Consider the following 12,440-nt stretch of genomic DNA (forward strand, 5'->3'; position numbering starts at 1 on the left):
AACAGATACCTCCTGCGGCCCCGAGGACAGAGGAGCTGAGGAGGTAGAGTCCAGTTTAGAAGTTTTCTCCAGTGGCTTTGAGGAGACAGACTGAGCCGGAGACCTTTTCTTCGCCTTTGAAGCCTTAGACTTGGACTGGGAACTAGGAGTCGAGTCTAAAGACTCCTCAAATGAAGGTTTTAGGAACCCCTTCAATATAAGTTTATTTTTTCTTTCCTGTAACACCCTCGGACTGAAGGCGTGGCAGAAGCTACAGGATTCTTGCAAATGAATTGCTCCTAGGCAATACACACATATGGAATGTCCGTCCGTAATGGACATCTTGTAGTTACATTTGGATCCTTTTGATTCTTAGACATCTTAACTAAACTACTCAACACCAAGACCAAGGAGATGACTTAGCCGAAAAACAGCAAAGGCCAAAAAACAGCAAGGCGGGAAATTATCACTACACACAAAAACCTCAAAGAGCCTCTAAGTTAAACGGTTCTTTGAAAACCTACAACACACAACTCAACCAGGAAAACTACTCACTAAAACCAGGAAAGTGCAAGGTAAAAACACTACACAAAAAAGGAGGACTAGGTCCTCTAATTTAAATGGGCCTAGCCCACCGGAACAGTTAGGGATACCAACTCACACACAGACAACACTTCAACAAAATTTAAACAGTAAACCAGAAGAAACAGCTATGAAAATAGCTTTTGTTAGACTAGCAACAATTTTCTGAAGAGAAAATAGAAATTTAGAGGTACTTAGCCACAGCCAAGCAAGACCACGTCCTAGCTACACGAGCGGCAAACGAGATCTGGAGCTATGGAGCAGTGCAACATGGGATACCTGTTTAGCCCAGCCAATAAGAGACTTTGTGCTAGAAAATAAAAGTTGGCCGAGTTGGAGCCAATATTCAGCTCTGAACCCGTGAGTAAGAATGTAGGCGAGATTGGACTACATAACATATTTGTTTTCCAAGGGAATATGTGCAGAACTATAAACAAAGGATATTCAGTCTGAAAGCCACTAAGATAAGGTAGATTTGGAAACTGTGGTAGCCTTCCTGGAATTTGAAAATGACACAAACAGCTGGTCAGATGGTCTGTGGTCTTTTGTCCTGTTTAATTAGAAACAAAGCTGTCTGTGAACATCAAGCTTGTGAAGCATATACTCCAATTGATGAGTATGATTAGCAAAGAAAACTGGCAGTTCAATGGTTTGATAAAGGTTGGATTCCGAGCAAACCTTTGGTAGGAAAGAGGGGTTTGTTCTGAAGGAAACTCTATCCTTGTGGAATATCAAATATGGATGCCTTACCAACAGGGCCTATAATTCTGAAACTCTGCTCGCAGAGGTGATGGCCACTAGGAAAATCCGTCAAGCACTTGGTGAACACCCTGGGGGCTGTGGTGAGACCAAAGGGCAGGGCACGAAACTGAAAATGACTGGCTCCCAGCCGGAAGCGCAAGTGACTCCTGGATGCCCTGTCCATTTTGATATGGTAGTAAGCATCCTTGAGGTAGATGGAGCACATCCACACTTCTTTTCCCAGCAGCAGGAAAATGGACTGAAGGGTGACCATTCGGAACTTGGACTTCAGAATGTAGTGGTTTAATCGGCTGAGATCTAGAATGGGTCTCAGGTCCCCTGTTCTTTTCGGCACCAAAAAGAGTCTTGAGCAAGTCCCTAATCCGATTTGGTCTGAGGGGACAGGTTGGATGATTTCTTTCTTTAGCAGCTTTGAGACTTCTAATGCTGTGTGATCCCTTTGACTGGGTGGAACGTCCAGGATTCTCCCAACTGGAGGGGGATCTGACAAAAAGGGAATGGTATAACCTCTGGAAACTATTCGTAGCACCCATCGATCCTGGGTGATGCTTTCCCAGGCTTCCGGGTACAACAAAATGCAGCCCCCGACCGGCTCCGGAATAGCACAGTCGGGCAACACATCAGGAACGATGGTAAGAGGAACTGCGAAAGGAATCACGGTCTCCCGAGTTGCGGGGCCTCCTCTGCCTCTAGGGCAGCGTCTTCCAGAATAACCTCCCCCTCCTCTGCCTCTGGAGGGGGACTCACCTTGTGCGGCAGGGAAAGACTTCTGTGATTTCTTGAACCACATCTTCCCTCTCCTCTGAGCCTTGGGGTAAGGCCTAGAGGGAAGGGAAAAACGGACCCCTACTGCAGACAGGGTCTTTCCCTCTTGCTCGCATCTGGTGAGGGTGTCTTTCACTTTGGTCCCAAAAAGTGAGGACCCATCGAAGGGGGCATCAGTGAAGGAAGACTTGAAGGCCTCCGCAAAGTCACACAGGCGCATCCAGGCTAAAAAAGACTGCAACGCTAAGTGTATCACTCTCATCTCTAGGACGTTGATATGCAAGTGAGCCTCGTGTTCTTGCTATATGCCTTGGGCTGTCCGTCCCTGATAATGCCCCTCCACCCGATCAGGGAGGCGTCCGTGGTCACAGTTGCAACTGGAGTCGGGAGAACAAAGGGACGCCCCATGGTTACCGATTCGGATGTCAGCCACCGCCGAAGATCCTTCATGCATGAGTTGGTTATCCGAACCAGGTGATCCATAGGTAATTCTTGAAAGGTCCACTATGTGAATAGTAGCCACTGAAGAATGCGCATGTGTGACCTCGCTAGAGGTATTGCTATAACAGCTGCTGCCATGGTGCTCAACAGTCAGAGAATCTCCAATGCTGGTGCTCTGTGGTTTGGGAGAATGTCCAGAATCTGTTGTCGAAGGATAAGTATTCTTTCCCAAGGAAGTTTTAGGGACATGCTGACGGTGTCTAAGTCTACTCCTATACAGACGCTAGGCTGTGACGGCGATAAGGCAGATTTTTCTGACTTTATAGTTATCCATGGTTGAGAGCAGAGGTCTAAAGTAATGTCCCTAGCCTGTATGAGATGATGCTTGGTGGGTGCAGTAAGGAGCCAGTCGTCCAAATATGGAAAAACTCTGATTCCTTGATGCCTCAGGTGAGCCATTACCACTGCCACACATTTGGTAAACAATCTGGGGGCTGTAGTGAGACCAAAGGGCAGGGCTCGAAACTGGTAATGACTGGTCCCCAGCTGAAAGCGCAGATGATCCCTGGATGGCCTGGCCATCTTTATATGGTAGTATGCATCCTGGAGATCTATTTAGCACATCCAATTGTCTTTCCCTAAGAATGGGAATATTGACTGAAGCGTGACCATCCGAAACTTTGTCTTTTCTACAGATCTGTTGAGTCTGCTGAGATCTAGAATTGGTCTCCAGTCCCTGGTTTTCTTTGGTACTAAAAAGAACCTTGAGTAAGTTCCAGATCCTTTCTGGTCTGCCGGGACTGATTGGATGACTTTTTTTCTAGCAACATTCGAATCTCTATTGTTGCTATGTCCCGAAGACTGGGTGGAACATCTGGGATCTTTCTTAAAGGTTCTGGGCTTGAGTGAAAGGGGATAATATAACCCCTGGATATGATACTTTGTACCCAGTTGTCTTTTGTGATTTTGTGCCAGGCGCCTAGATACAAAGACAGATGTCCCCAGACTGCCTCCAGAGGTGGACAGGTGGGCCTCCTTTCAGGAGCGCTGATAGGGTTTCCCAAGGAACTGATCCCTGTCACCCTGGTTCTGTGGACCCCCTCTGCCACGTGGGTGGAGTCTTCCATTATTGCCCCTTCCTCTGCCCCTGGAGGGGGTTTCACCTTGTTTTGGCTTTGTGGAACCACATTTTCCCACCCAGCTAGCCTTTGGGATAAGGTCTAGTAGGTGTGGAAAAACTGACTCCTGCGGCAGACAGTCTTTCCGTCTTGGTCACATCTGGTGAGGATCTCTTTAACTTTAGGTCCAAAAAGTGAGGAACCATCAAACAGGGCATTCACAAAGGATGACTTGAAAGGTTCCGCAAAAGAACACAAGCACATCCAGGAATGTCTCCGAAGAGCTATTCCTGTACCCGCTGCCCTACTCATCCCATCAGCTGCATAAGATACAAGAAGCATGGAAGAGTTGATGATGGAATTAAGGGTAGCAAGCTGAGATGTCATCTTATCAGTTACTGTATCAGCCACTGCACTCCGAAGAGCATCTCCAAGCTCTTTTAGATCTCTTTGAAGCCTGGTAAAGTGAGTTAGATAGTTCTACATTTGCTCTTCATTTGCTGAACTGCATATGTGCTTGCCAAATCTGTCCATAATCCTGGACTCTCTATTAGGAGGATGGTCAGATGCAGAGGTCTCTGACATCTTTTTCTTAGTGGCTGCCGCAACACCATGGCATCAACAGGAATAGGTTTAGACAAAAAGGTCTTATCATGAGGTGCAGAAATATATTTGTTTGGTCTTCTAGGGATAGGTTCCATGGTATCTGGCGATTCCCACGCCCTTCGAGATAAAAGAAGATCCATCAACTCATCGAAGGGCGGAGACACCCAAGAGGTGGAGGGTCAGGACCCAAAAGCTTTCAGGAACACCGATTCATCCTTGGAAGGGTTGATGGGCTGCGAGTCACTTCTCTGTTGCAGGATGTCTAGGATATCCGCGAAGGATATATCCTCAGAGGGGGACCTCCGATTCCTCCAAATCGGTGTCAGACAAATTCCTGAGGGGAATCTACATGTCTCCTCTTACATGTTCTTTTCCTAGGGACCTCCTCAGTGGGAGCTTCTGGGGAGGTCTCAGAAGAGCAGGATTCCCCCTTGGGGGCTTCCTGAGGCTCCGGGTTCCTACACTTACGATGGATCTGCGGTGACAGAGAAGATTCCAGTGCTTTGCGGGAAGAGGTAGTCTGTTCAGAAGTTGTGACTGTCCATGGGGACAAGACCCTCCTCATGGCATCGAAGGCACCACGACTCCGAAGCAAGGAAGCCCCCAGGTCCAAAGACATCGAGGACTCCTCCTGCACCAAAGCCACCAGCTCAGATCCTGAGGTGGGAGCCAAGCTCATCTGGGCCGAAGCCCTGAGGGGGAGAGTCGGAACCAAAGCATCGGTTCGACTTCCCTCCCTGGAACCAACGGGAGAGTGTCAGCTCCCAGAGTCTGCAGCCGGGGCAGAAAACATCAGGGTTGTTGGTGCCGATAGGCCAGACATGGGTGTTGGCGCCGATTGTTCCACAATCGGCTGATCAGCTCCCTCCGGCTCCGAAGATGCGACTGGAGTCGGAGAAGGAACACTAAGCAGGGTAGGTGACTTGATTTGGTTCTAAAGATGCCAGGGTCGAAGCTGATAAAATTTTAGGTTGCGCCGGATTCTGAAGTAATCTCCTCACCACACGATCCACATCTGAATCCAATAGTCTGGAAGCTCAAGAGGAGGCCACAGAAGGAGCAGGAGAACCCAGTAATCGGAGACCTTAGGGTCGGAGATACTGGCTCCAAGACTGGGGACCGGCTCCTACCCACTACCTGAACAGTCTGCTCTGCTAACTATGGAGCCAAGTCAGATACCTTTGGAGTCGAAAGGCCTTTTGGCTCCGAAGCAGAGACAGAAGTGGAAGAAGAAGAAGGTTTTGGATTTCTCTGCGAAGCGGAGTCCAGATCCAATTGAAAGGTGGACTTAAGGCCTCTTTCCACTAGCTTTCTTTTTCTCTCTGCCAGAACCCAGGTACTAAAACTGTGGCACACAGAACATACTTCCTGAAGGTGGACCTCGCCTAAACAATAAACACAGATGGTGTGACCATCTGTGACAGACATTTTTTTAATTACATTTGGGGCATTTCCTGAAGCCTGACTTCACCTTTTGAGACATGTTAATGCACTAGACAATGTCAGAAAACAATTGAAATCACAATCCAAACCAAAATATTGTTAAGAGCCACACTTAGCTAACACAACAATCTGTATCTAAACAATAAAGTTATTTCTAAAGAAAATAAAGCCTAACTTCGGCTATGAAATAAGGTAATAAAGCCTGACCGGCCAAGGAGGAGGTTACTTAACAGTTTCAGCAATCTGTGCTATCAAAAGGAAATAAAGCCTAACTAGGCTATAAAACAAGTAATTAAGCCTAACCGGCTAAAGTAAACAGGCTAAAGCCTAAACTTGGCTATGAGGGAATAGGGTACAAAGATGCCTAAGCAGGCACAACAAAAAAATGGCCTAACACCAATAACGGAAATCAATTCCACTAGCTTTCTTTGTAAATTCCTCACACAAACGGGAAAGGTAAATAAAATACCAGCCTAACTTCGGCTAAGGGGAAAAATTCTTCTAATTAGAAGGTGAAGAAGAAACCAAAGGAAAAACTTTACTTAGCTGACTACCAAAAATGGCCTGAGCTGAAGGAACACGCTCGATCTGTTGCAGCAGCAAACTAGATCTGAGGAAAGTAGAGGGGCATCAGGGGATAGGTTTTGGCCTCGAGCTATTTGGAGACCTCGAGCTTTGCAATTTGGCCGACTCAGAGCCGGGGGATCGGCTCCGAACCCATCAGTAAGAATGAAGGCGAGATTGAACAACTTCACATCTGTTATATCCGCACATCTCAAGCTTAACCAGCAAGATAATCTTTTCCTTTCTACTTAACTGTCTCTTCCTGAAACTGAATGCAACATGAAAACACAAGTCTAAATCTATTGTTATTAAGTTAGAATAACAAGCCTGAAAATACAGTGAAAACCCACAGTCTAACAGATTACACATTACAAAGCGTATACTTACCAATAACCATAACACTGAACCATTTATGTACTACTATGCCATTTCAAAAGCAAAATCTCTGCAATGGAATAATCCAAACAGTGAGATTGTAAATATTCACTGAAATACAATTAAATCGAATATAGTATCTCTGATGCTTCAGCAAAATTTCATTAGTTCTTACTCTGGATCCTAGAATTCTAGTTTCAGGGTTTTTGTCATTTCAGTATAGTAATAACATTCACCAATTCACCTTGAGTTCTCTATGTCTAGGTTAGAAAGTTCAGAAGATGTGCTACAAACCTCTTTTGGCACACCAAGTCAGATTAAAACAAACTATTACGGCACTGTTTTTTCTAACAGTGTAATCGTACACATAAATGTCATCTATTCAGTAGTCAACGTATGGAAAAAGTACTGGAGAAAGCAGAAAACATTTCTCCATCATATTTTTCTTTAAAAATATTTACAGATTTAGAAAATCTAAAGTGTAAAATAGATTCTTCTAACACATGGGTACCACAAGAACACGATTACTAACTTGCAGAAATTATGCACAGCAAACATTAATTCCACTAAATCTTGTGCACAGAACTTGGTAAGTACATATTCTCCATAGTAAGATCATGAACACACCTAATACCAAATACCTAGAACATACTTCTCTCCAAAGCAACTAATTTTTTTCAGACTTAAATAATAAAGGTAACTTTTGAAAGTGGATCTCATCTTTGCTATGCACTTCTTTTAAACAAAAGTGTTGTATTGTATATGTGAAAATGTTTTAATTAATATAACATTTAAAAAAAAAAAATAAGATTCATGGGATGAAAACCATATCTAATCTACATTTCAAATGTTAGAGATGCAAGGACCGTGTCAACCAACAATATTCTTTCAGTAAGACAAAGTAAGTTCATATCATAAATAGGGAAAATAGATTTTCTGACACTTACTACTGTAGCTAGAATCCTGCATTTTGCTGCTTCCTCGACAACTTGTATTTAGCCAGATACCTGCAAGTACCTGAACTAGTGTTCGTACCACAAAGCTGGCATGGATGTCCCTACAAAAATCCACCAGCCCCACTTTCACAGTTGCACACAGGTGTAGCACTACATCTTCCAAAGTCCTGGTCCCCTCAGTTTTCTCACTTTTTGAACTTTCCTCCTCCGCTACAGTGTCATGTAAATGCTGATGAAAGTGGGGAATTTGCCGAAGTGCTGTCTCAATGACGTGAGCTGCACACCTGTGGTGAGATGTCTCCTCAAAACTGGAGCTAAATGCAGACAAGAAGCTGTAGAGTTGTGACACCGTAACATATGGCAGTAGTTTTTCCAAAACCACACTCCCCAGCTGGTCAGATGACAGAGAAACTTCTTTGCCACTCACTTCTGCAAACACATTAGTGACGAATAAAGCTGGAAAAAAAAACGTCAACAGGAAATCAGGAAAAAAAAAAAGACATAAAAATCTCAACACTCCAACTAAAACTTAATAATGGGAGTTAAAAAAACACCAAATGGTGAATAAACTATTCTGCATTTGTTGGAATACAAGTGTGAAATACACGAAAAAGGATACAAGTCCCCAGGAATTCAAAGGGCACGGCTAAAATCATGGCTCCAGCATAAAGATAGCATAGCCATTCTCATGGATGCTGTTGACTAAGAGTACAGTCAATCAGTTTCCAGGTGGAAAGGAACAAGCATTCTTTACATTTCAATTCAGGTGTACTTCCTGAATGTGGAAAAGTTTCTTACATGTACATGTGGCCTTTTCCTGGAAGGGGGGGGGGGGTTGGTCTGCTAAAACTGAGGTGTGGTTTTACAATTGTGCCACTTACACCCCCTTGTCCTTGAAGACATCTGCAGCACTGCTTAAGAATCCCTCTTAAAGGAAATCCCTTCTGTGAAACATAGGTAACATATTCCTCTCTATAATGGCACCTATGTGTAATTTACAGCCCCAAAACTCTAAGTACCTTTCTTTTTTTTTTTTTTTTTTTTTTTTTTTTAATTTCCACTAGCTTTCCTGACATGGAGCATGAAAGTCCCAACACTTTTCCCTTAATCAAATCTCACGCTGATTCAGAAAGGAAACAGTTTTAGTGTACTTGGACATGGGATAAACAGGAGAGAAAAAACACTTTTTGCTTTTGGTCACTTTGACAGTTTTAAAGCTCAAGACTGTAGCTTGCTGAGATCAGAAGACTGAATATTACCAAGTTTAGCACACTTTTTCGAAAGAGTTAGCGGTTACAGAAAATTCTCTGAAGAAAAAGTATAATATACAGCAACACTCCAAATGAAAAAAAAAAAACAAGGAAACTTAGTTTTTGGGCCAAAGTGTTGTTTCTTATCCATGTAATTCACATAATCACAAAATTAAACACCATATCCAAGGTTAGAAACAGCTGTCATTTTAAGCATAAATCAACAGTACAAAAAATATGACAGAAACCAGACCATTCTGTAAAAATCAAGGACAGATGAAGCGCCACTCTAGTACTTGTGTCTAACTTGGATGGGGGGGGGATACTCTGCACATTTACACTGCATAACTACTCCTTGCCTTGCTTCGACACATCCAGAGTCACTACATGGGGGAGTGGGGTGCAACAAGTATGTCACAGTTTGAAATGTCTCTGGCTGACTTGTGATGGCCCTGACACATTTGTCATACCTCTCAACCTCAGAGCAAGAAATCTGGACAAAGCCATACAAAGAAATGGGACAAAGGCCCAAAAATAAGGACAAGTTTTAAAATACTGCTCTTATCAACTTAGAAAGATAATAGAGGTCTTGCATTAGTATGAATTTTCTGAATGGTAAGAAATCTGAAACTCAAATATCTGTCATTATTTTCTAACTTCAGTCTTTACTGATTTGTCACTAATTTGCCAAAAAACCACAATTTTATGAAAAATGGACCAAAAATGTGATGTAAAAATATAAAGTAGCAACACAATACAGCTGGGAACCTGTCAAAGAAGGGACACTTTAATATTAGTACTGCTAACTTGAGCAGCTGACAAAATAAAATAATCTACATGCATTTCTGAAATAAAAGTAATCCAACGGATTATTACAGTTAATTCTTAATTATAAACACTCCATGTTTTCTTCCAAAATTGCTATTTTGCGGAGGGATCATTGGGGAAGAGCAATATTTTGAGCCAAAATCAGGGACAGTTGAGAGGTTTAGCTATGCTTAATTCTATAAAGCAATTTATTTGCATGTACCTCTCAACCTGTTAATGCAATAAATCTGGACAAGGCCAAATATACTGGGGGAACATATGAACAGTACTAAAAATTGCTCTTGTATAAACTGAGACAGTTGATAAAACAGGTCTTACTTTAGCATGCATTTTTCTGAAGGTTATGTAGTCTGAAACTCAGTGTGTCATTATTTAGTGACTTAATTCCTAAATGATTTGCCAGAAAACCACAAATTTTATGAGGAACAAACCAAAATTAAGAAGCAAAAAATCTATTCATTCTTTGAAAATCTGGACAGTTGGGAGGTATGGTTCAGCTGGGGCTGCCTAAGTTTGCCACCCTTCCCCCTCACAAAACCATGGTCGAATGGAGCCTCCCCCTGCAGCCATTCCAATAATCCATTACTTGGCTATTTCACTCCATTTACCATAAACTCTAATGTGCATACCGATTTACTTCTATGATGATTTGAACTTCATTTGAAAGTTTTATTTTGCATTTTACAGCACAAACACTAAGACATCTGCTAAACAAACTTGGCATTAAAACTTCTCTGCCATTGAAACTCACATTCATTGAAACAACATTGAAACCCAAATTCAAAGAAAATACATTTTACCCGTGGCAGATAAAGATTAATTCTGGGCTGTTTTCAAATCATAGGCCCCTTGCATATGAAACATACATGTGCTCTTTGATACACCTTCCTATTGCTTTGAACATTTTTCCAGTAAACAATGAAACAAAACGCATGCACCAATGCCAAAACTGCCCAATTCAGAACATTTCCATCATAAAAGTCTACTCAAACTTCTACAGTCCACCATTATCAGTAAATATGCACAATCTCTGAAGTAATAAAAAAGTCATCTAAATTCCACGTTAAATAAATCTGTAATGAAGAGGTTGCTGCTAGCAATCACCTTTATATTTCATGGTTTCATCGAAAAATAAAGTGTCTGATGCCCCGGAGGAATAAATTGCCTAAATTACATTAAAAATAAGCTAGTAATATTGCAATAGGAAATGGATGGCAAACTGATAACAGGCTCATAGTTAGTATCTTAACTTTCAGTACGGCAGCATTCACCTGTTATGGGAGTAGAACAAACAACCGTCTGCATCAAAAGCAAGTACACAACCTGTTGTGCTATTAGCAATGTGAGCTGACTTAGCATAATCAGCACTAAACCTCTCTTCCACTGCAGCTCTCAGTTCATTGTAAAATCTACTCAATACTCAACTGCATCTCAACTTCGCAGCACAAGAAATCTGGAAAAAGCCAAATTTATTGGGGTAGGTCAAACAGGCAAAAACCAGGGACGCATTAAATATTGCTTGTATAATCTTGGAAAGTTGCTAGAATAAAATGCTGCGTTACCACCATACATTTTACTGCCAAGGTCCCTGTGCAAAAGAGTCAGAACAACATACCACTATGCCAAATCACCTGCTTTGTGAAAGAAAAATGCTGTGTTACCACCATAAATTTTACTGCCAAGGTCCCTGTGCAAAACAGTCAAGAGCAACATACTACTACACCAAATCAGCTGCTTTGTGAAAGAGAGGAAGACTGAAACTTAAATGGCTATCATTTAATGAATTCAGTTCTCACCATAGCTGTCAACCTCTTAGCACAAAACACATGGACAAACCCAGTAATGAGGGAATAAAGCCCTCAAACATATTCAGTGAATTCAGTTCTTGCCATAGCTGTCAACCTTAGCACAAAAAACCTGGACAAAGCCAATAACAGGGTAATACAGTTCCAAAAATAAGGACACATTTCAAATAGTCATCTTATAAACTTAGAAAATTGCTATAATAAAAGATTGTGTTACTATATATTTATTGCTAGAATAAAAAGTTGTTTTACTATGTATTTTCTGAAGAATATGAAGTCTGAAATTCAAATGCCTGTCAATTTTACTTCTGACGGAACAAAAACAATTTTCAGCAGAGGCTCAGGGAGAAATACTGTAGACACATCTTTGTAAAATGGCAGGACACCAGAGCAAATCCACACAAACACAGGGATAAGATGCAGACTCCCCACAGAAAGCACCCCAGCCAAGAATCAAACCAGAAAACCTATAGCTGTGAGGCAACAATACTGCCACTGCACCATCAAATATGTAAGGAATTAAACATTCAGAAACCTGAAGTCTGAAATTCAAATGCCTGTCAATTTTATTTAACATTTGTTAATCAGGACAGTCTGACTTGGAACAAAAAAACAATTTTCAGCAGAGGCCCGGAAGAAATAATGCAGACATGTCTTTGCAACATGGGAGGACACAAAAGCAAACCCACACAAACACAGGGAGAAGATACAGAACCCCACTAAGAAGGCACCCCAGCCAAGAATCAAACCCAAGAACCTGCAGCTGTGAGGCAACAATGCTACCACTGCACCATCAAATATCAAGCATTACAACATTTACAAACCACAGATATTATGAGGAACAGATCAGATCAAATAAGAGGCAAAAATCTGCAATTGTTTTACAAATGGTGGTGGGTAGGGAATTCAGGTCTTTAACACCTGCATACAAGGTACAGGGTTCAAGCCTGAGGTATTCCCTACCAT

At 42.2% G+C, this 12,440-nt stretch overlaps 1 protein-coding gene across 9 annotated transcripts in view; it reads right to left on the minus strand.

Moving 5' to 3' along the window:
* NOP9 (NOP9 nucleolar protein) overlaps positions 1 to 12,440 on the minus strand; it is a 480,269-nt gene that overhangs the window by 231,759 nt on the left and 236,070 nt on the right. For all 9 annotated transcript variants that reach the window (XM_044058359.1, XM_044058358.1, XM_044058352.1 and 6 more), the window contains exon 4: positions 7,583 to 8,047. In XM_044058359.1, the coding sequence (XP_043914294.1) occupies positions 7,583 to 8,047 (465 nt within the window). The remainder of the gene's footprint in view (positions 1 to 7,582; positions 8,048 to 12,440) is intronic.

This window comes from Protopterus annectens, chromosome 16.part0, assembly GCF_019279795.1.
Source record: "Protopterus annectens isolate FY-2018-M chromosome 16.part0, PAN1.0, whole genome shotgun sequence".
Classification (NCBI taxonomy): domain Eukaryota; kingdom Metazoa; phylum Chordata; order Ceratodontiformes; family Protopteridae; genus Protopterus; species Protopterus annectens.